Source organism: Filicampus tigris, chromosome 5, assembly GCF_054856515.1.
Source record: "Filicampus tigris isolate MCC_2025a chromosome 5, RoL_Ftig_1.0, whole genome shotgun sequence".
NCBI classification, from domain to species: domain Eukaryota; kingdom Metazoa; phylum Chordata; class Actinopteri; order Syngnathiformes; family Syngnathidae; genus Filicampus; species Filicampus tigris.
Window position 1 is genome coordinate 11,516,513 of NC_141221.1, and position 23,996 is coordinate 11,540,508.

The following is a 23,996-nucleotide window of genomic DNA, read 5'->3' on the forward strand; positions in this document are numbered from 1 at the left end:
TTAACACATCCGTAGGGTTAGGGGCGGGTAGACTATTTCTTTAACCAGTGAATGAGGTATGATTAGTACGTGTCTTCATCTCTGTAAAATTTCTGTAATTTTTGACATGGAAAAGACATCTTCCTGATTCTTGAGCATGTCCCTCATATTTCCAATTTCAACATTTCACAACAATTTGTTAGCCTAATAGCACAATTTACTATATCACTTTTAATGTATGGTCACAGTATCAATAGAAAATACCAACATACTTTTTAATAAATGTGTTTTGTCTTTGTGTATGTGTAAATTCTCAGTCGACCCGGTCGTGGTAATCCACGAAGGTTGACTTGATGCAGCCGCACTCTTCTTGTTTGTTGAATTTATTTTTTTTCTACTTTATCAGAAGTGTATAAACGTGACTTGGGCAAGGATAAGTCCAAAAAACTTGAAAGTTGCCCATCGTTAAATTGATAGCATAACTACGGAAGTGTGGAACTGCCAATGTGGAGCAAACATTTTTGAATGGGCTATCAAACATACGGCAAAGACATTCTAACGATTTGGTAAAGTCGTATTGACTTGTGTATGCGCACAACTGCACATCCACCAGTCAAAACCACATGGCATTATGGGGAAAATGTGTGGCATTATGAGAAAATAATGTTTTTAGCATTTAGACTTTGTTTTTCCAATACGTTCCAACGACTTTACCAAAGACGTTTGAACAACTCTACCAATACGTTCAAACAACTGTCTATATGTTCGAACAACTTTGTCAAGACGTTCAAACGACTTTGCACTCTGTTCAAACGACATAGCCCAGTCAAAAATGTTAACTCCAGATTGGCAGTTCCACACTTCCATAGTTATGCTCTTAGGCTAACGAGTTGCATATTGTAAGCCTCAGAGCATATGTCAAAAGAAGTTTTTTCGTACTGCGCTTTGGAATCATAGCCAGAACAATGTTACCTGAAGGGTTGAGCTAGACACAAAAATGTTGCTTCTGTGCAGCAACAAATGAAATGAGAAGCCCTATATCTGAAATAAAGCTCACCTTCTTAAAAGAAGCAGCCACATGCCAAGAAGCAAGGGTACAAAATATATACTGTCACATTCTTTTTATCGTGTAAATTAATTCATAGGTTTAACTTTGCCATTAGGCAGCCAAACTGTACCTGGAAATCAGGAACATTTGGACAGATAGCCCCAAACCCACCAATTGTAACCTGTTCTTCATTTGGTTCTTTCTATAGGGATGACCACTTTCCTCCATTTGGCTGGTTTGGTTTTGGCTCTGTCTGTCCCTGGCGCAACATCCGAGTCGGCTACTCTGCGGTTCTCAGGACAGACGGACTTTGTCGTCAATGAGAGCAGCACAGCCGTGGTCCGGCTGGTCGTGGAGAGAGTGGGAGACCCTGTGAATGTCACGGCTTTGGTTCTGGTGAGAGCTGTGTACCATGCATGTACATGACATGCATACATGCTGCTTTATTTTACTGCAGTGAAAATGAACTGTCCACGTTCAAAGATTCTAAGAGCTCAGCCCATCATACCTTCCACTGCATTTTCGGCTAGTCAAACCTTTATTCAATGCAGAAAGTGATGACAACATCAAAGACGATGTATACCAGCAGGATGTCTTCGGAAAACTCTGTAGGGGTTTGGCTTTACGGGCTCCACGTGGGGGTATGTGTCAGATGCTCACAGTTGGTGTCTAACAAGGCGGGCTTGGCCGTGCAGTGGAATGTGGTGAACAAGTTAGTTTCATAATGCCTTTAACACAATTTCTCTTGAATTAACTATTATAAATTCAGTAAAACATGTTGGGTGTTTCAATTCTGGAATAATGAAAGGGAAGCATCGCCTAGAGATCAATGCAACAGCCAGCCTTCTTTCCGCAGCACGCTATTCTTACCGTAAACCACTTTTGTAATAGAGTGAGCGTTTCTTGGTTTGTTCATTTCAGCTGGAGGGAGTAGACACGGGCGATTTTGAGGCTGTCAATGCTGCCGCCTTTCTACTGTCCACTGAATCCAGTAAGACCATATTCATTGCAGTGAAAGACGACCAATTGCCTGAAGCTGATGAAACATTTACCTTCAACCTCACTCTCCAGGTAAAAGGCCCAACATTTCTCAAAAGATGAACTGCTGATGAGTTCATCTTTCATGTGTATACCATTTTTTTCTTGCTATTGATGTTACCAACATTACAATATAACTCTTCTGTCTACAAAGTCTCACTGTTCTGATGCAGAAACCTTAACACTAGCCACTAAGCAATTGGGTGTGGAGGCGTCAACCACAGTAAGCCCTCTTTTTAGGCTCTTTGATGTGTGTCCTCCATAAGACTTTACTGGGGTCAGACAGGGTGGGGGGAAAACGTACATGACAAGAACGCCTTTGAGGTCCTCCTGTTAAAAGACAAGCCTGTGAAAGGAAACTGACTTTGACAGCCACAAAGTCCAAGCCAGTACATTGTGTATTCCACTTTGCTCATGAAACGCAATCGCAGGTGAAAGCTACAGTATTTGCATTGAAAGTGGAATGTACAACTTTTCATACAACGTATTAATTCAGTTAGGTGACAATATTGTGTTCTGCACAGATGGTGTGGTGTGCAAATCCTTCTCAAGTGAATTGCTTTCACAACTCGGGATGCCTTACGCCTAGAGGCTATCGTCATGGTTTCAGTTAGCATTTAGTTGTCGAGTTTGATTGACAAGGGGGAAGCCTGGTCATCGCTGTCTCATCAACATAAAGGCGAACTGTGATTCACTGATTGTCATCTTTACAAAACAAGCCTGACAGTCAGCACAACATTTTTTCATTGATCATCTGTATGTGACATCTGGTCATTTCCCTGTAGCGCATGCCACTGTTTAGCCTACAAGCAGAGTGAAAGAAAAGTAGAGGCCCACTTAGCCCTTCTATTTACACTACAGTGAAGTCAAAGCTTTGGCCGAATGCCACCCTATCAGTTTACTAGAGTGCTGTCTGGGGGATAAATGTGCACTGCAAGTAGGGTCACACGTTAAGCATCAAGGTAAAAAGAGAGAGCGGCACTCCGGATATTTGAAGGTATATCATAGTTCTTCTTCCATCACGAATTAATGTGAATATTTTTTTTTAAAGAACATAAACCAGTTCGCATTAGGATTGGATACTACTAATTGAATACATCCCCTCCACTCACATTTGCCTAATGATTGAGGTAGGCTCTAGTTCACCCGTGACCCTAATGAAGACAAGCAGTATAGAAATGGATGTATAGAAGTACTTCACTACCCTAGCACAAAGGCTTAAAACTCAAACCAAGTATATGTTTCTGAAAACACACACTTTTTTATGTTCGTTTTACCGAATTACGTTTAGGTTAAGTAAGGTATGAAGCTAATTCTGGATTCAATTAGTGACCCCTACAAGAAGTACCAACAAAGCTCTGTTAAAGCTGGGAATAGCCCTTCATTAATAGAGGGGTGAAGGCTGTCGTAAGCATGCTGTTGTCTTTAGTGCTTAGCTTTACCAGACACACACACACACACACCTCACCATGACATGGTGGTCCTGAAACACTACGCGATGCTAATGAAACACTGGTAAGCGAAAAGGTGCAGAATACGCTGTCTCCTTTTATATTGCAATTAGCTTAAAAAAATACAAACCCTCCTTTCACAGTCCACAGGATGTAGTTCTAATTGTTAAGGTAAAAAAAACTATTGTTCACTCGGAGGCACACTGGAGATTTTGAGATTGTCAGGTCTTAGTGCCGAATGATGGTGCTCAAGAATGAAGAGGCATCCCGCAGAGAGGCAAAGTGACACATGAAGTGAGTTGAGACCAGTACTTCCTGTTTTTGTCCCCTCTCACCATGGTGTCTCAGTAGTGGTGGCACAATAACGAAGTGAAAGGAGTGTGAGCATCAGGGCTGATGGAGGAGGTGTGGTGACCTACTTTAACTCGTTGAATTGCTTCCGCTCTCCAGAGCTCCTCCAATGGCGTGACACTGGGAACACCCAACAAAGTGACCATAACCATCCTGTCCAATGATAATGCCTTTGGAATCATTGCCTTCAACTCAGTAAGGAAATCCAAGATCATTAATTATTTTGATTTTTTTTGTCCTTTGTCTTTGTAGTCCTTTTTATCCGTAACTCAATTGGTCAATGTGCATTTAAGTTTTACATACACACTCACGTGCACTTAGAACAAATAGATGTCCATTTTTTGGGCTTCTAAAGACAATTGAATCCACATCAAAAATTGCTTTAATGTAACAGCGGTGGTGAATTCAGTTTCCATGGTAGCAGTGGAATTTTAGAAACCATTTGTCTTACCACCTCCAGCTGGTTTGATGTGATGGATTTGCCAAGTTCTGTTGGGCTTGTAACCGAGTTGGATGTTTTCCAAATATTTTTTTATGTTTCAGCTTTTTTCTGTGTTCATTGTAGTGAAAAAAAAGGACAACACCAAAATTACAAAGCTTTAATTGAGTTTTGGCATTTGTAATCCTAAATCACATTCTCCTTGTTGTTTTCTACATTGATAATTATCAGCTGGCATCCATTTGATACTGAGCTATCCCAGTTATTTGTAAAGTGATCTTATGGTATTACTTTTCGCACTGATTTGAACCCATTCCAATACGATCATTTACAAATAGAGATTTGTCATTTGATTATGTCTGTCCGTCTATCTATCCCACTACAGACTGAGGAGGTCATAGTTGATGAGCCAAGAGGAGGAAACCAGTTTGTGCCTCTCACTCTTATCAGAGAAAAGGGGACATATGGAACAGTGACTGTGAATTTTGAGGTTTGAGAATGTTATGCATAAAATAAACATGTTTATTCCTTTCTTAAAATAATGAAATGTTTTAATATTGACTTTTCAGGTCTTTGGGGGGCCCAATCCTGCCGTTGAGGACCTCACTCCAGACAGAGGAAATATCACTATTCCCGTTGGACATTCTGTAATTCACGTCAGTATCCTAATCCGGGACGACCAGGTACCAAGAAACAAGCAACACTGAATAATTTACCACCTCATATAACTTTATCAATTAGATAGTTGCATAAGTCCTTGATGGATCATTTTCTTCGTGTGGACCAGATTCCGGAAGATGATGAAGTGTTTTCAGTCAGGCTCACGGGTGTAGCAGGCGGAGCTCTCCTCAGGCCCAATGGCAACATTGTTCAGCTGAGGATCCGACGCAATGACAGCCCACTGAGGTTCTTTCATTCGATCATAGCAGTTCCAGAGTCTGCTGGAGTCATCGCCCTGAATGTGACACGTGGTCGGCTGAGCGAGGACGGGCCACTTGTCGGCTCTGTTGACACTGAGGTACAGTATTTTTACCAGTATTTTGGTAAATGTTTTCATTTTCAGTTCACTTTGAGACTTCTGGGAGTAGCATATAATGCAAACAAAGAAACGCAGAAGATTCGTAAAACCTCAGACAACATTTTTTGACTTATTTTGTGTCTTAAAATACAGCATCTGAAAGGCAGATGCAAACCACCACTGACTGTTATGACTGTGGTTATTATATCGAGGTAAAAGGAGACCTAGGTAAACATTTTTGAAATGCCAGAAACAAAAATCATTGCAACATATCATCTATCCAGCAATGCAATTTAGGGGCTTCTGAATAATCTCATGGCTGGCTTAGATGTTGTCACAAGAAGGAGTCATGCCATATTATCTATGAGAAAACTATCAATTCAGCATTTCCTTGTGTCAGGGTCATTTTAATGCACTGCGGCAATTAATGCTGTTCTCACCTTGAACAGTTGTTCTGTTAAATTGTCCCAACGTTTAACTGCTGTGTTACGCAGATACATCCTATTTCCACATACATATTCAGGACAGTCAAATAACAAAAAACATAGCTTATAGTTGGTTGCTGGCTTCCCCCGAATTATCGGACAGTTAGATAGACTTGTCTCTAACTTGGTAGCATGTTTGTTTGTGTCTTCCACAAACACTTCCTATTCCATCACTCTCAACTTCTTTATGTGCAAGTAGTGCTCTCCCAAATGTTCCGTGGTAACACCATCAGAGTTATCTAAAGAGCAAACACCCTTTTGTAAATCCACCTTTCTCCCCAACTTTTATGCCTATTGCATGTTTGGCACACGCTATTTGGGATCTTATTAAATCTAGAGATGGGAATTCCAGGTCTAGTAAGTTAAAAACCCTGCCACAGTTTGGCTTTCGCCACAGGTGCTTTTACTTTTTATCGGCAGGCAAACGAGCTCGATGAGTAGAAGCACCTGTGGCTAAAGCCAAACGGTGACAAGGTTCTGGACCTGGATTTGCCACTTCGGACTAATTCAGGCCTTTTGATGTTTTCCAATGTGAATTGCAGTGAAATAGAAAATATTGCCACAACAAGAAACATCTGTACTCAACTCAACAGGTTTCTGTGGATTATATACTTGTAAGTGGCAAAGGGCTAGTCAGCGCCACAGCCGATGAGGACTTCCTCGACCTGCAGCCCGCCAGGACCATCACCTTCCCCCCATTTGTCTACAAGACCAGCCTGTTGTTTAACATCACGGATGATGACGTGCCAGAAATCGCTGAGTCCTTTCAAGTGGTCCTGTTAGAGGCGAGCCTTAAAGGAGATGCGGTGCTAGTTTCACCCACCTCCGTGCTTGTGACCATTGAGCCCAATGATAAGCCTCACGGTGTCTTGTCCATCAGCAGCAGCGCGGTCATTCAGCCAATCAGCATTGACGAGGACCTGACAGAGAGGTGAAAACACTGCATGACAGATATAAGTGAGAGTAATTTTACAGTACTCTAACACATTTTCATTGATGTTCCTGCAGATTTGAGGGCATCGTTATTGTCAGAAATGGAGGTAGCTATGGCGAAGTGTCTGCCAATTGGTCCATTAGTCGAAAGTCAAGTGTCCTCTCGCCGGTATCGGATGATTTGACACCTGAGGCAGGGATGGTGAGCTTTGCACCTGGCCAGGTAACTGCTGTGATTCCAATAAAGATCGTCACAGACGATCTCCCTGAAGAGGCGGAAGCTTTTGTTCTCAGGTTGCTGCCGCAATCTGTGACTGGGGATGCTGAGGTGGACGAACCCATGGAGGTCAGTAAAGAAAAATACATACAATCGTTATAAATGCTCAAGTTTATTTGGGAGAAATACCTTCCAGATGTTGTAAAGTTGGTTTCCATGGATTTATGTGTAGGTGTTTGTGCCGATTGTGAGCTAATATAAGGTACAGTGCACTTGGCACATTTTGAAAGCCAACCCCTTCGTCAGCCACTTTGCGCTGTGGGGTCCCTATTAATGGAGCTGATGGGGTTAAAAAGCAGGCCTTCTAAATGTGTGGAGTTGTGTGTGCTTTTAAAGCATGGGTGAATTGATGACAGGCTTTTATGCTCTCCATTTTTACCATCCATCATTCGTGACATCAGTAGGCAGATCTAAAAGTCTCCTCTTTTGATGAGTTGCAAAGAAACTCTTGGGTCGCACATGAATACGCGTCATCACCTCAAGTTGTGAAAGTGCTGCATCTGTTTGCCACCTGTGCACTACCCTCAACAGAGCATGAGTTAAGACCCGTCTTATGACTCAAGCAGGGCGCGAGTTTTATTGTCTTCTCAATTACCGTTACAAAAGTCATAAACATAAACAGTCATAAACATGCATTGTTCCGAGCTATAAATCAAATATGCGTCCATACCAGGCAAAGCATCACGCATGCGGGATTCAGGGAAAGAAATAGGCTCTAATTAGAGTAGTCATCACGTCTCCAGTAGAGTTAATTAAAGAGGAAGTATCTCTAAAGTTAGCTCAAAGATCTGTTTACTACTTTCAGGCTCCCAATCCTTTCCTCTGTCATCCTCACCTCACCATACTCCTTAGGAACCAGGGTTACATTTTAGGATAAGAAAAACATGACATACAACAAAAGATGCTATTTTTTTTACTGCTACCTGTTTGAAGTAGCTGCTCCAATATGTGAATCTTGTTGATTCAGATTAGTTTTTGATAGCAGGTCAAGATACACTCTAGTTGAGTTTGGACTCTCTTTCCTCAGATGGTCTTTTACATCCAAGACAGTGATGACATCTACGGGACATTTCGCTTCGACACTGGAAAAGAGCAAAGCATCCAAAGCCAACCTGAAGGCCGTTTCCTTTCATTACACTTCCTGCGGGAGGGTGGCATGTTGGGTCAAGTCTCACTGAGTCTCACAGCCCTCTACATTCCCGCTGGTCCGATAGACCCAGCTCTGGCGCGAGACCAGGTTCTAAATGTGAGCAGAACTGTGAATGTTGTCTTCTCCCGTGAGCGTACGGCTCCCGTCGTACTGCCAATCAGGAACGATGCTTTTCTGCAGAATGGAGCTCATTTCTTTATACAGGTAATTTGCAAAGAATGTCCTCTTCCCATTTGTGCCTGCCCAAATCAGACCCATTTGAAGTTTTGAGTGTCTCTTTTGAATGTGTGAGGGGTTTTACAATGGCACTTACATCTGATACGTTGCCATGGGAACATCCTAACTAGCCAATCTAACTTTAAATGTGTGCCTTTTACCATTATAAACTGAATAGTTGAGCCACTGAGAACTACAGTGGGCTAACTCAGTGGTCGCTCAAATCAGCTGGTACAACCTCTCTGAACACAAGTACAATGGAAAATGAATGGATAATTTATAACAAATCGTTTTATTAGCAAAGCAATGTGGTGCTGTTGGGGGCAAAATCATAAAAACAATGACATTCTCAACTGTATGTGATATAATATTTTTTGTTCTTTTCCACAAGTTGAATGCACTGGACCTTGTTGACATCACTCCCCTGATTCCTTCAAAAAGCCCAAGGTTTAGAGGACCTGTCAATCTCACCCTGACAGTCACCCCTGATATTGCCAACGGGGAAATTGGTTTTACAAGTAACAGCACAGTTGTAGTTTACGAACCAGAGGACCGTAACGCCAGCATGGTAAGAGTCCACCCTCAGACATGAACCATAAAAACAAAGGAATCATGGCTCTAGATTCAGTATCCTATCAGAATCTCAAACTGAAATAAGAATATAAAACATGTTTGTCGCAGGTGAGCCTTCCGCTGCGGCGTGATGGCACAGACGGTCAGGCTGTTGTATTCTGGAGTCTCAAACCAATCGGCGCCAACCGTGAGGACGTCACCTTGAATGATCTGCAACCTTTCAACGGCTCTGTTGCCTTCATGTCAGGGCAGAGCGAAGCCTTCATCAACCTCACTATCACGGCTGACAATACACCTGAAGTCAATGAGACTTTGCTGCTTACCCTGGATAGGTAGGGAAATAAACGACAACAACTAATGGATGACAAAAGCACCCAACTTGATACATGCAGTATGAACTTTAATCTGCACCATTGACACATTAACTTTGATGAGGTAATGTGCATATGGAGCTGAAAAGAAGGATTTTGGGGTATAATGCTGTGTTAGTGGATGTTCTGATGAGAACCACAGCGCTCTTCTCTCCCACCTCATCTCTGCAGGGTGGAGACTGCACGCTTTATAGTGTACTTTGGGTAAGTGGAGAGTGGAGTGAGCCGGGGCCTTTTGGCGAGCGTGAATCAGGACTTTGTTTTCCAGAGAAGGGGCTACTTCAGGATCTCTGGGGTCTTTGCTTGACGTGGGGATGAGGATCATTAGGGACTTTCTGGTGGTGCGAAAACAGGGAATCCAAAAGAAATTAGTCGTTGGGAAGTAAACAGGGAATCCTCTTCATGTGATTCACTCCAATTTAAACAGGCTTGATTGTTTGCCCTTTTCAAGATGCCTGCTTTTGTATGCATGCGGTGACTTGGCTGTGATTGGTTATTTGGAATGCTTCATGCTGTCTTGTTTTGTCTCTGATTTACCCTTCGTGTGATGCCCACTTCACTCCAGTTTTCTCTCACACACCGCACTGCGGCGGAATATAGTGTCGGTCTTCATTTTCCTCACAAAAGAAATGTGGTTCAAAGCAGTTATTCTCAGTGTGTAAGTGTAGTCTGCAGACCACTGACCACTTAACCTTTGAAGAGTACCTAGGTGAGAAGTTCCTTGTTTTTCATTGTGTCGTTGCCACTGACACCTTTGTGAAAAAGTAGACTGGAATGTATTATCAGTTCCTTTAAAAGCGGATGTCAACCCAAACATATATTTTTTTGAGAATATGTTCTATGCAGGCCCACTAGTTGAAACACAGCATTCTGATTAATATTATGTTTGTAGAATATGAGTTATTAAGCAGCAAAATCCACCTGTTTTTCGCCAACTCTGGAGGTGGCCATTTTGTTGTTTCTGTTGACTGAAAATGACATCACATCTGCTCAGGGCTCAGATAACGACCAACTTCAGAAAGTTTCAGAAAACAGGTGAGCAGTTATTGGTTGTTATCTGAATGTCTGAATGTTATCTGAATGTGATGTCATTTTCAGTCAACATAAGTGACAAAATGGCCGCCGCCTCCTGAGATGGCTAAAACGGGTGGATTTTGCTGCTTACCTCATATTTCATATTAATCATAATGCTTTTTTTCAACTAGTGGGCCTGCATAGAACATATTCTTGAAAAAAGTATGTTTGGGTTGACTTCCGCTTTAAGGTTTGTCATGGAACATCACTGTTATGAATCTAAAAAGCAATCATGAGTAAAATGTTTTGTGTTTCTGCTCCACCATGTAAGGGTGACTTTAAATGCCATTATTTGAGTAAGTCAAATCTATTCATCTTTGTGTCCCAGGAGTGATGTTGAAAATCAGATCCTGAAAGCTGGCTTCACTACTAGAGACATTGTCGTCATGGAGAACGATGACCCTGGGGGCGTCTTTGAGTTCTCTCCATCCTCCAGAGGTCCATGGTTGATCAATGTAAGCCAAAGGATATAAATATTTGAAAATTCTATATTTTGCTAGTCACCTCACATCTGTGGTTAAATCTCCTTGCAGGAGGGTGAGACTGTGGAGCTCCATGTGGTCAGAGCCCAGGGACAGCTGCTCAAACAGCTGGTGCGATATGCTGTCATGCCTGCAGGCAACAATGAATTTTATGGTGCCACAGGGATCTTGGAGTTCAAACCAGGCGAGAGGGAGGTGGTGGTGGCACTGGTGGCCAAGCTTGATGGCGTGCCAGAAGTAAGAATATTCAATTTTTAATGGTTTATAAGTACAACAAGGTACTGCACTACAATACTACACAGGTCAGTTTCCTTGCTGTACTCAATGTCCTCTCAGTTTCTGTCACTATCATCAAAGTCACTGCATGTTTTCACAAGAAAGCAGTGTTTTGGTATAACCGACCCGTGTTTTGTTGCTGATTATTAAAAAACAGGAAACATAGATACACTTTTATCTGTTGAAAGAAGATAGTCTAGTCTTTCTTTTGGTAGGTTTAGCGTTGAAATTGTCACGCAACACAATTTTCTGTGTATCTTGAAAGATCAGTTAAAATGCTCTGAAATGACTGGCAATCTGGGGAACTCTGCTTTAATAAGGACTGGCAGTGAATGAGCTAAATGTGCTTTGTTTTTGCGCAGCTGGATGAGACTTTCTCCGTGGTACTCAGCAGCCACAGCGCTCCTCCCAGTCGCTTCGGAAGCCACAGGGAGGTCACTGTCACAGTGCGCAGGAACGACGACCCCTTTGGGCTCATCGAATTTGGCCGATCAGGGGCGACAATGGCCATCAGTGAGAGCAAAGACAATGAGACATACCAAGGTAGTGTGGAGTGACACATTTTCTTCCATTTCTTGACCTTAATTCCACTTAACTGGCATGGTCAGCCTTTTAGAATTAATTGTACCATACAGCTTTTTGTCCTTGTTGAGGTTTTGTATCATCTTTTTTAAATGCATGTTGGCGATCAGGCTCTTGTGAATGTAGTCATACCGATGTTCCCATCAGTCTTTTCATTAAATCAAACAAAACCCCAACAACAGAAACAATCTACTAAACTGCAAAAAAAAAATTAAAAAAAGACCTGTAATGGAGCCACATCAAAAGAAAAGAGAATGGATCAACTTTATGGACATTTGCTGTCCATTATCTTAACAAAATATCTGTCTATATGTTCAAACTCATAGCAACCTACTCTGTGGAGAGGAGCAGGGGACTCTTCGGAGAAGTCTCAGTTTCTTGGACCCTGGAGCCAGCTGCATCTGGAGATGTTAGCCCCATCCAAGGAAACATCACATTCAAGGAGGGGGACTCCATTAAAAACTTCACTCTCCTCTCCTTACCTGATGAGGTATAGTCAAGAATGAAATATGAAATCATATATATGGCTTCTAGAAGTTAACATAACTATGATTTTTTAATTGTTATTAGGGTTTTATTGTTACATTTTTTTGGGTTCTAGATCCCTGAAGGCTTGGAGAATTTCACAGTCACTCTGGTGAACGTGTCTGGCGGCGCAAGGCTGGGAAACAGGGTGTCAGCCAGTTTTCAGATCAGCAAAAATGATGATCCTATTTATTTTTCTGGTAAGAGGTTTACCAGGCATAAAGGATGTGTTGTGCGCTATCATTAAATCATACCATTTAATCACACATTCCGCTTCCATATCTTTCTCTATACATCCTGAAGAACCTGTCGTTGTGCGACTGGGGGAAGGCGGTGTGGCCAACTTCAGCGTTCTGCGAGCCGGGCGAGCAGACAACATCGGTACAGTTGCGTACCGTGTGGAATATGGTGATGCATCACCTGGTGATCTCACCCTGCTCAGTCATGACACATTGCTGGTGTATGACATTGGGGAATGGGTGAAGAACATCTCTGTGGCTATAGAAGATGACAACATACCAGAGACTGATGAGCACTTCTACATTGTCTTGTATAATGCCACTGGTGAGTATTTATATAAGGACATTAATTTTTCCTGAGGGGGAAAAGGAGGCATTTATTTGCGGTGAGGTATTTATTTAAGTGAATGACGGACAAAGCAATTTATTGAAGCAAGGCATAAGAACAGAAGCCCGTGTAGATGGGACATGGTAGCCTTAAAGTGGAAGTCGACCCAAACATATTTTTTTCAAGAATATGTTCAATGCAAGCGCACCATTTGAAACAAGGCATTCTGATAAATATTGCGTTTGTGAAATAAGAGTTAATAAACCCGTGTTTAGTCATCTCTGGGCGAGGACATTTTGTCCCTTCTGTCGACTGGAAATGACATCACAACTGCTCAGGCCAATCACACCTCACCTGTTTTCTGAAGCTGAACCGTGATTGATCGTCACCTGAGCCCTGAGCAGTTGTGATGTCATTTTCAGTCAACACAAATGACAAAATGCACCCCACAAAGATGGCTAAAAAGGGGTGGATTTTGCTGCTTAACTCATACCCCACAAACGCAATACCAATCAGAATGCCGTGTTTCAACTAATGAGCCTGCTGAGAACATATTCTTGAAAAAAATGTGTTTGGGTTTATTTCATCTTTAAATAGAAAAATGGTCAATTTATTCCCCACTCACTTTAACGCATAATACTTCAATCAGTTATTGACAACTTCATATGAGTGCCTTGGAGGAGGTGGATGGAGCTGTCCTCACTAACACTGACTGTTCTCTTAATCTGTGTATTGTGTGTCAGGCAAAGGAATGAAAGACCGCCGGGGCCCCAACAGGACCTTAATTACCAGACTCCAAATAGTCTAAGACACAAAGAGCAGTGACTCAGTTGGCCTCTCTTTGTTTACCAGTAGACAGCGTAATGGGCATTTGTGGTGTAAGGTGTCTTGCTGATGACGTGCAAGTCAATATCATTCACGTTAAAGCTCAAACAAATTCACACAGGGACCTTGACACACTTTACTCAGTCACTTCATTATGAGAAAATTCCAGCATACTTACTGCTGTGATTAGGGTAGTCTGGCAACCCGAAGTATGCGATTGTGAGGGTTACTCACTGACTGCTTCTGATGAATATATGAATTCAGTTCATATCTTATCAATGTCTGTGTCATTTGGAAAATATTAAAATGTAAACGGGATATTTTGACCATTTCTGTGTATGCAGGTGATGCTGTGGTGTACGGAGCAGACACAGCTACCGTGGTCATTGAGGCCAATGATGATGCAAATGGCATTTTCTCACTGGAGCCAACGGAAAAGATGGTTGAGGAAGGGAAAAGCGATAACTTCAAGTAAGAAGCTGTCTTTATATAACCTGAAATATTTCAGTATAAAATATATTTTTCATATCACTGCCATTGGCTGGTGACCAGTCCAGTGTGTACCCCAAAGTCAACTTGGTTTGGTCCAGCTCACTCACGATTCTAAAGATATTTTTACACAATTTTCTCATCGGCATCACCGTTTTAGGTCACCGAGCACAAAATGGGATGGTCCCGAGACGGCGTAGTTTGGCGTCATTGGTAAACGGAACAGACTTTGATTGCCATTGACGCGATTTCTAAATCGTCAAACACATTTGGCACAGCAGTCACATTTAAACGGGTTCCAAATTAGCCTAAGAAATAAACTTGCAATGCCTGTCATTGGCAGGCCGGCTTGTAACAATGTTGAGAGAGAGAGAGACAGAGAGAGAGACATTTACTGACCAGCTGTAAGAAAGTATGTACAAAAATATAAGGGAAAAAGTCATCATCTCATTATCTATTCCTATTTATCTCCTCAGTGTCTTGCGAGCACGGGGCTATTTTGGTTCTGTAACAGTCTTCTGGCATTTGTATGCCAATGACTCCATCACTCCGTTGTTGGAAAATCAAGAGTTTACCAACACCTCTGGCTCCATCACTTTCACCACCGGAGAAAATGTCAAAGCGATCGTCCTGGAAGCCATGTCGGATAGGCTTCCAGAGTTCAATGAGTACTTTGTCCTCAGGCTGGTTAATATATCTGGTGAGTTAAAAAAAATAAATGGATCATGATACATATACTGCACAACTTTAAATATGTAACATATTGCAACACTTTGTTATGCGTAAAACATCTGTTTGAATTTTTAAAGGTGGTCACCCAGGGGATGGTGGCCGACTTGCTGAGGCTTCTCTGAGTGCCTCGCTTGTCATTCCCTTTAATGACGACCCATACGGCGTGTTTGCCATAGCCGACAGCAATTTGGACCAAGAAGTAGCAGAGGATGTACTGTCAGAGGAGGATATGGCGGATGTCACTTCTTTTACCATCCTCCGACAGCAGGGTACTTTTGGCGACGTGCGGGTTGCCTGGGAGATTGTATCTGCACACTTCCCAGAGGGCCTTCCTCTGATGGACGACCTGCTACTTCTAGCTTCCTTCCCAGATGCGGTACAGCTACGGCCCCGTGCCAGAAGACACCACTCTGCAACAGACACGTGGTTTTTCTCCGGACTTCACGGAGCCTATGGGACTATACCACCCGAAGAGTCGCCTCCTGTTCCGGGCAATTTTACGTTCTCAGCTTGGCTGGTCCCCACAGTGGCTACAGATGGCTTTATAGTCGCCAAAGGAGTTACGAACGGCACCTTGTATTATGGCGTGAAAGTCCAGACCAATGAGTCTCGTGTCACTGTGAAGTTGTACTACACAGTTACAGGATCAAATAATACCCAAGTAGCCCAGGCTACTGCTGCCAAATTCGTGGAAGATAATACGTGGCTACATGTGATCATTACGGTGGATGATGGGATTGTTGAATTTTTTCTGGATGGCAACCCCGTTCCTGGAGGCCTGAAGAGCATCAAAGGAGAAGGCATCGCTGATGGTAATTTACTATACATTAACAATCATTGAAATACATTTGATATATTTGTTTTAGCTGTTATTATTAGCAACTTGAATCAACATTTGTTCATTTATAATGTTTTCATGAATATTATTGTCTTTCTTTGCTCATTGGCTTGGAAAAAAAATGCTTCAATTCTCATGTGTGGTCCACCGATTTAAGAAGTGAGGGCATGTTGACTCAAGTTGAAGTAACCCAATATGGTTCCTATTTTTTGCATCTTATTTAATGTCCCTTTTTGCCATTTTTAAATAGAATTACTCAATATTTAGTGTATATATGTATATGTTTCCATTTATTTACAAAAAAAAAAGAACATCCAGGCGGCACGGTGCACAACTGGTTAGCACGTCCGCCTCACAGTTCAGAGGTCGTGGCTTCGATCCCGGCTCCGGCCTCCCAGTGTGGAATTTGCATGTTCTCCCCGTGCCTGTGTGGGTTTTCTCCGGGTGCTCCGGTTTCCTCCCACATTGCAAAATCATGCTTGGTAGGTTAATTGGACACTCGAAATTGCCCCTAGGTGTGATTGTGAGTGCGGATGTTTGTTTGTCTCTGTGTGCCCTACGATTGGCTGGCAACCAATTCAGGGTATCCCCCGCCTACTGCCCGTTGACAGCTGGGATAGGCTCCAGCACGCCCGAGACCGTTGTGAGGATAAGCGGTATAAATAATGGATGGATGAAAAAGACCATCCACACACTCATTAATGCACTGTAATTAGTTGAACATATTCTAGCGGCTATTTAAAGTGGAAGTCAGCCCAAACATATTTTTTTCAAGAATGTGTTCTATGCAGGCCCACGAGTTGAAACAAGGCAATATGATTAATATGAAATATGAGTTAAGCAGCAAAATCGACCCATTTTCTGAAGCTGAACCATGATTGGTCGCTTTCTGAGCCCTGAGCAGTTATGATGTCATTTTCAGTCGACAGAAGTGACAAAATGGCCAACACCTGAGATGACTAAAAACGGGTGGCTTTTGCTGCTTAACTCATATCCTACAAACGCAATATTAATCAGAATGTCATGTTTCAACTAGTGGGCCTGCATAGAACATATTCTTGAAAAAAATATATTTGGGTTGACTTCCACTTTAAAGAATTTTTTTCTTTTAACAGGGGATAATGTTTTGAAAAATAAAGAATTTTCAGGATCAATGTTACATATGCAGGGTGCTTTCTCATTAAAGTTTAAGAACACCCACTTCGACATTAATGTGATGCTTCCAAGTAGATCTAGTCTAGTAGTGGTTTGCAAAGTTGACTTTTTTTGGGCATGAGTTTCAAGCGCTTTAATGTATGTTTAACGGACAGCCTCCAGCCTATGTCATGATCATTAACTGGATAAGTGGCATAGGACATGTATGGGTTGATAATTCTAAACACTCTTGTTTTATTATTCTAATTATTATTATTTGAATAATAAAACCATGCGACTGGCGAACAGTCCAGGGTGTGGCCTGCCTCGCCTGGGATTGACTCAAGCTCCCTCGTGATCCTAATGAGGACAAACGTTACAGAAAATGGCTGTATGGATGGATATAAAACCAAAAATCAAATCCTTTTCCACTTTGTATGTCAATACTGCAGTTTCAGCACCATGGTCAGTGTCAGAGAGGCAGCAAGTCTCATTTTGTTGTCATGTCTGTACAGTCTCCGAATTAAGTGGGGATATTGTTGTTGTCATGCTGGTGTACATGAAATGCCAACAAGTCTGTCCTTACATAAAAATGCACGCCCACACGTAATGCACAAACACACACACCACCCACCTCCTGGTTCAGCCCTCATTGTTCATAACTATTGAGTCTCTCCAACGCTTGAGTGAGCCCAGTTGGATATTGTTACCGCTCAAAGGAATCACTCAGCATCTTCTTTTGTTCTTTCTCCGTCTAATTACCAGAGACAATAGTGGTAGCCCGCACTGGACTGAAGGCTCTCGGGGGGGTCGGGGGTGCGGATATCCCAAATGGCTCTTTAGTTAACTTCAATCATAATCAATACATACCTAGTCATCCGTTGTTTGCATCAGGTTTCTTTGAATGGGAATAGACCAAAGAATGTGGAAGCGTCAAGAAAAGGTTACATAATACTTGTTGGGCCAGGAAAACAAACACCAATACATAAAAATGTAAAAAGAGGGCAGATTAACCCACTGCTCCTGAAGAATGATTTATACAATTTTTAATCTAAAATTTTCTGGCTTTTTCTCTGCTTGTCAACTCTAGGTGCTGCGTCTATATTCATCGGATCGGATCCAAGGGGTCAGCAGCGTTACTCAGGCCTTCTTCAAGATGTTCGCTTGTACCGTACCAGGCTGAACCGCAGCCACATGCATGAGCTTCACAGCCAGCCAGCAAAATCGGACCTGCGCAGCATCTCAGGTTACCTGCGGTACCAGCCGCAGGAGAGCCAGAAGTCGTTTGTGGTAGAAGTCAAGGATGATGATGAAGAGGAGGGGGAGGAGGTGTTCTACCTTCAGCTGGTGGCGGTACATGGTGGCGCCCGCCTGCCCTTCCCCAGGCCTACGGCTGTGATACGCGTCATGAAGAGCGACAATGCCAATGGGCTTTTTGGATTTACCGGTAGCTGCATACCTGACGTAAGTGCGCTGAGTTTAACTACTGCCACGTATATGATGGAATTTTGTCATGAAGGTTCAATGTTAATAAAAGTGATCCTCCCTTAATGCATACCGAATTGAGTCTTCCGTGGCCCAAAACGTTTGACTAGAATCAGTTGAGAAATCAAAGATCTCTAAATGTACAGTTACACTTACTTTAATAAAATGTCAATTCAGTTGAACCGAAAAAAAGAGAGACAATCACAACTTGGCTTCTACTCTTTTCACCATTTATTTACAAAATCCTTGACCACCCCTAACGCATAATTTCTCTTTTATTAGCCTATTGCTAAGATGCTTGCTCACTTGCTTCACAAGGCTAATACAAAACAGGTGATGAGTTTTATTTTAAAAAATCAGTAATAACACACTCATTAGCTTTTATCTAATGCCAGTTCATTTAAAAAAAAATGTAAAGAAACGCATGTATCTGAAGCAAACAAGCAAGCATCTTGGCCAACCGCTATCAAATTAGCGAGAAGCTAATAAGAGCTCCTACGAGGTATCATAAAGCATTCTGCTGAGGTATCATAATAAACATTACATGATACAATTGTCATGTCATTCCATTACAAAACATTTTTAGCAATTGTGCTTTCTTTTCATATTATGAGTTGCATTGCAGCCTAACACTCAGCAATGGCGTCCTGTGCGGTCTCACATAATGCGTATGCCAAAAACAGGCACTCTCACCACAGAAAGATTCCATTCATAGAGAAAAGAAATAAGTGAAATGAACAAGCCAGAAATGGAACTCACTGTGACATAGAAAAGGGTCGGGCTAAATTAGATGCTAATGCAAATAGCATGTATCTGAAAGATTAATCACAATCATGAAAATGTCCACAGAAAGTAAATGTCACATTTTTTAGTATCCATTACACTCTATTTCAGAGGTCTTCTAAGAAATTTTATGTTTACATTTCAGTTTTAGTGGAGTCATTAACATCTAATTATACTTGTTTGAGAGGAATGCCTAAATGTTATCTGAAAATAAAATAGGACAATTTTCTTTTCTTGGACAGTCCACCGTACAACCTTGAACATTATAACCTAATTGGGGGACGTAAAAATGTAACCGTCATCGCTCAGCTGTTTCTACGGTGAAACCATCCACACATTAACACGTGTAACAGAACCCCGCTTGCTGCATATTTCATTCGTCTTCATGCCTGGCTGCGACAAGCCCATGCTCTCCCTTTTTAGTCCGATTGGTTGCATTGGTCTCAGGTGGAGCAACAGATGGTGTGGCCGCTGCGGGTGTATCGGTCAGGGGCATTCCTGTAGTAGATCAGGATTCCCAACATTGGAACTGGAGACTGCCTATTGTTGCTCAAGTTCATCAGTGCAACAGGTGGCACGGCTGAGGGATGGCATTCCATCAGAAACAGGACGATCACTCTGAATCACATTATTCATCTGCTGGAATTGCACATTGAAAGGTTTGGAATGTAGCTCATTTCGTCTGAAATCCTTCTGTTTGTTGTCATAGACCACTGAGGAGGGTTCAACCGTTTCCTGTGTGATTGAGCGGATGCGAGGATCACTGGACAACGTTTATGTCAACTATTCTGTGACCCAATTGGATAGCTTGGACCGGGAGACGCCCGCACATGAGGATTTTCTCAATGCCACTGGAGCTGTACTTTTCATGACTGGGCAGCGCTCGGAGGTGTGTGGCAATGACTCACTAGTTGTATAAGCCTTCTAATGGGGTGATTGCTCATGTGGGTGAAAATAAGTGTGCCGCAATGTGCCAGAATGTTGATTTGCATGTGATGAGTCAATACAAGATCAGTATCTAAGGTAATAATGCTCACTTTTGATTGATACATATTCATTTAATACTATTGTTTAGGATTATTCGTAACGTGGTTTTATTTAGCAGCAGCAAAGCACTACTCTGGATCTTAACTAAAAGGTGTTTCGGTGTTTAGGTTCAGAGACAATATATTTTTTTCTGGGTATTGTCAAGTGAATCACAACAAAATATACATTGTTCATTTTTAAATCGCTAACCTGACATTATTTATTCATTTAAAACAAATACATTTTATCGTCAAGTTTTTTTGGTTTTGGATCTTTTAGGATTTTGGTGCGAAATGATAATAATAGCAGTGTGTAGGTGCGTGAGAGCTCTCTCTCTCTCGATGTATATCTCATTCCCTGTAGTTAATGTATATACCTTTTTAGTGCATTGCATTTGCACATAATCTTTTAAGTACTTTTTAGGGAAGTGTTAATGATCAAACAGTATGTAGTATTACAACGCCTTACCATCCATCCATCCATCCATTATCTATACCGCGTATCCTCACAAGGGTCACGGGCTTGCTGGAGCCTATCCCAGCAGTCATCGAGCAGTAGGCGGGGTACACCCTGAACTGGTTGCCAGCCAATCGCAGCGCCTTACTATAATATTAAATGTTCTTTTTTTTAATCAATAATACCTCTGTATCCGTTTTAATAAACACTTAGTCGTACAACACTACTGCTTTATAATGTTGGTCATTATTGTGGTGCTTGGAGAACTAAGTCTTTTTAGGTGGTAGGTACTCGTGGGGGGAAAAACGTTTGAGAACCACTGTTTGTGTTTCTTGACAACCAGCATCACCTAGTGGCCAATCTAATAAGTGCACTTTAAATTGTAGTCTCGTTTCTGCCTAAAACTGTACCGTATTTCAGGATTAAAATCTAGAATATATGTGCGCTTTTCTTTTAGGTACTGAACCTTTTGGTGTTGGATGACTACCTCCCTGAGCTGGCCGAGACCTTTCAAGTCGCACTGGTGTCAGCACGATCAGGTGATGGGAAGCCGGGCTCCACTCCTGTCAGCGGTGCAAGCATCGACCCCAGTAATTCTGTTAACACTGTCACTGTAATGGCGAGCGACCACCCTTATGGTATTTACCTACACACCTGAAACTGAGCGTAATTTTCAATTGTGATACTTGTTGTAGCCGCGCAATAAAAGTCATTTTTACTTGCAGGCTTGCTGCAGTTCCAAGCTCATCCACCGGGCGAGGGCTTGATCTCCCCTGCATTAGAACCTGCGCACATCACAGTTAAAGAGGAAGATGGGCAGGTCCGTCTGCCAGTGGCCAGGGCTCAAGGCCTTTTGGGAAGGGTCCTGGTGGGATACAGGACAACACCCTTCACAGCATCCAGCCCTGAAGACTATGAGGTTTCCCTCTCACTTTAATTCAACAGGTGTGCATAATTCCATATAATGTAGTGTCTGATCAAGTTTATATATTTAATTATCAGGACTCAGAGGGTACGCTGGACTTTCTCCCAGGAGAAAGGTTAAAGTTCATTACGGTCACCATCATTGACAATCCTGTTCCAGAGCTGGACAAGGACTTTAGAGTGGAGCTCTACAATACTGATGAAGGAGGTGAGAAAACAGGACTGTATAGTAATGCTTTACTCGTTGTTTTTGTGTTCCCAATCCTCTGTAGGGTTTCTGCGGTAATTTGCCGGATTGGCAGCAATGATTCCTAAATGTACAAAATGTAACCCTTAAATTTATATTGTGTGGTTTCGAAATGCTTCCTTCTAAAGCTGTGAACTAACTGGCAGAAACCCTGCTGGTTTTGTGCATCCTGCGTATTGTGAATGGCCTCTCTTTCAACCCTCCTTCCAATGTGTTTTTGATATTGAATCTCCTGATCTTATACCCTGGTGTGACCCCCACCCTCCCCTTCCTCCTCACGTGTGATCCTGGTTTGTGATCCACCAGTGGATCAGTTTCTGCATGTTGAGCAAAGTGGTAGTGGGGAGATTGACTCTGATTTCCTGCCTTCATCCTTTCTCCACCATGGTAAGTTTCCATCGTTGGTATCCTGCTTTATTTGTGGTATATCTGTCTAAAAGTCAAATTATTTCTGCCATGGCTTTAACAATTGTCTGGCTCAAAATGTTTGACCTACAAAAGTTAATAAGAATAATTAAAGAAGATTTTAGGAAGTTATAAAGTTTGAACAGGACTGTTTATAAGGGTTCATGAATAAACAGATTCCGGAGCGCGTCTTCTAGATTTGTTGAAAAATATATATTGTTATGTTATCATGAGGCTTTTGTGTTTGTGTGTATAGCCAGCTTGGGAGCTGCCTCCCGCATCACGGTTACCATCGAAGCCTCAGATGATGCCCATGGAGTCTTCGACTTCAGCCCTGGCTTTCTGTCCGTTAATGGGACAGAACCTGAGGATGGCCAAAGCTCCGTGGTTCTAAAGGTCTCTTGAGTTAACTTTTCGTAAATTTCATTTCACCTAGAAATTGTGAATGCTGTGAGACATTGATCAGTAATTGTTTCTGGCATGTTTAGTTTGTTTCTGGCAATGCCATAGTATCACTTATTTTGCTTTGATGAAAGGCCTCAGTATACTACAATCAATATGCAGTTGGAATAAGAAAATAAGATCACAGTGATTAAAAAAAATGTGAATAATATTAGGGCATCTGCGTAATAATATCAGGGGAAAAAATAATGTAGCTAGGAGCACAATTTGTGTATTATGGCGTTTGACATTGCATCAGGTGTCACTGATAATTAATAATCAATTCTATTTAAATAGGAGCCATCCTTTTCCTTGTAATGTGCTCCAGGATAAAACAGTTTTTAACCACTGTAACAGCTTGTTGCCGTGAATGTTTGTTAAAAATTATTAGAAAAATGTTTATATTGTTTTAAAATTATTTTGAAAATTTGCTCGAGTGACAAGTTTGTCTCAGACTTTTAATGAATCGGATAGTAAACTTCGGTGCAGCATCTTAGTGTTTAAACTAGCATTGGCTAACCTACAAATAATAAATAACACTGAAATGCATTGACTCAAATGTGTCATGATCAATTTTACCTCATTTGGCTACGTCTTGCTTCCCTTTCCCAGGTGGATCGGTCCTTTGGTGATCTCTCCAATGTGACTGTGTACTGGGAGTCTGATCCCAGCTCAGAAGGGCAACTCTTGAACCAGTCTGGTAACATCTCTTTTGGTGTTGGGCAGACATCAGCGAGCATCATCATAACTGTGGCCCAGGATGAGGTCCCAGAGTTGGACAGGAATTTTACCGTGTCTTTGCTTAATGTGTCTCATGGCCGTCTGGGCGTCAAGACTTCTGCGACTCTAACTGTGCTCGCCAGTGACCACCCTTACGGTGTTTTTGTTTTCTCCAACACCACAAGGCCCGTCCGCCTTCCTGAGGGTGACTCAGCTGTTGCCCTTAGCATACTGCGACAGCAAGGCTTGATGGGACAGGTGTGTATTAGTTTTGTGACTGTTCTAAAACCACAATTGCTTTTTAACTTCCTGCGTCATTTTCTTCACGTTTGTCAAGGTGCGGGTCACATTCAGGACACTAAAGGAAGCAGATCCAGCACCTTACAGGACACCCGGAGTGGGCCGAGCCACCGAAGGGCGAGACTTCGTTCCACTTGTAGATTCGGTTGTTTTCTTGGCTAATCAAAGTGAAGCAAACATCACTGTCAGAGTGTTGGATGATGAGGATCCAGAGAGAGACGAGTCTGTGTTTGTCCAGTTGATCAGCGTTCAACTCGTCGAAGGAGGGCAGCAGAGACCCAGTAAGTGACTGTCTCACTGGGGGAAAAAACAATAATTCTTTTTTTTTTTTTAAACTTGGGGTACTATAAGCGAGG

General features: G+C 42.1%; 1 protein-coding gene across 4 annotated transcripts in view; it reads left to right on the forward strand.

Annotated features, from left to right (window-relative positions):
• adgrv1 (adhesion G protein-coupled receptor V1) overlaps positions 1-23,996 on the forward strand; it is a 103,759-nt gene that overhangs the window by 11,744 nt on the left and 68,019 nt on the right. For 2 of the 4 annotated variants that reach the window (XM_086030440.1, XM_086030442.1), the window contains exons 2-30: positions 1,236-1,423; positions 1,949-2,098; positions 3,967-4,062; positions 4,692-4,796; positions 4,876-4,989; positions 5,094-5,324; positions 6,403-6,740; positions 6,818-7,088; positions 8,047-8,373; positions 8,777-8,953; positions 9,067-9,290; positions 10,732-10,858; positions 10,937-11,122; positions 11,524-11,704; positions 12,070-12,233; positions 12,345-12,468; positions 12,572-12,832; positions 14,005-14,131; positions 14,626-14,849; positions 14,959-15,693; positions 17,944-18,317; positions 19,831-20,010; positions 21,061-21,241; positions 21,329-21,522; positions 21,606-21,735; positions 22,081-22,161; positions 22,436-22,575; positions 23,233-23,598; positions 23,678-23,921. In XM_086030440.1, coding sequence (XP_085886566.1) covers positions 1,236-1,423; positions 1,949-2,098; positions 3,967-4,062; positions 4,692-4,796; positions 4,876-4,989; positions 5,094-5,324; positions 6,403-6,740; positions 6,818-7,088; positions 8,047-8,373; positions 8,777-8,953; positions 9,067-9,290; positions 10,732-10,858; positions 10,937-11,122; positions 11,524-11,704; positions 12,070-12,233; positions 12,345-12,468; positions 12,572-12,832; positions 14,005-14,131; positions 14,626-14,849; positions 14,959-15,693; positions 17,944-18,317; positions 19,831-20,010; positions 21,061-21,241; positions 21,329-21,522; positions 21,606-21,735; positions 22,081-22,161; positions 22,436-22,575; positions 23,233-23,598; positions 23,678-23,921 — 6,240 coding nt within the window. Of the gene's footprint in view, positions 1-1,235; positions 1,424-1,948; positions 2,099-3,966; positions 4,063-4,691; positions 4,797-4,875; positions 4,990-5,093; positions 5,325-6,402; positions 6,741-6,817; positions 7,089-8,046; positions 8,374-8,776; positions 8,954-9,066; positions 9,291-10,731; positions 10,859-10,936; positions 11,123-11,523; positions 11,705-12,069; positions 12,234-12,344; positions 12,469-12,571; positions 12,833-14,004; positions 14,132-14,625; positions 14,850-14,958; positions 15,694-17,943; positions 18,318-19,830; positions 20,011-21,060; positions 21,242-21,328; positions 21,523-21,605; positions 21,736-22,080; positions 22,162-22,435; positions 22,576-23,232; positions 23,599-23,677; positions 23,922-23,996 lie in introns of those variants that run through there. The other 2 variants (XM_086030439.1, XM_086030441.1) reach the window with 2 other exon arrangements.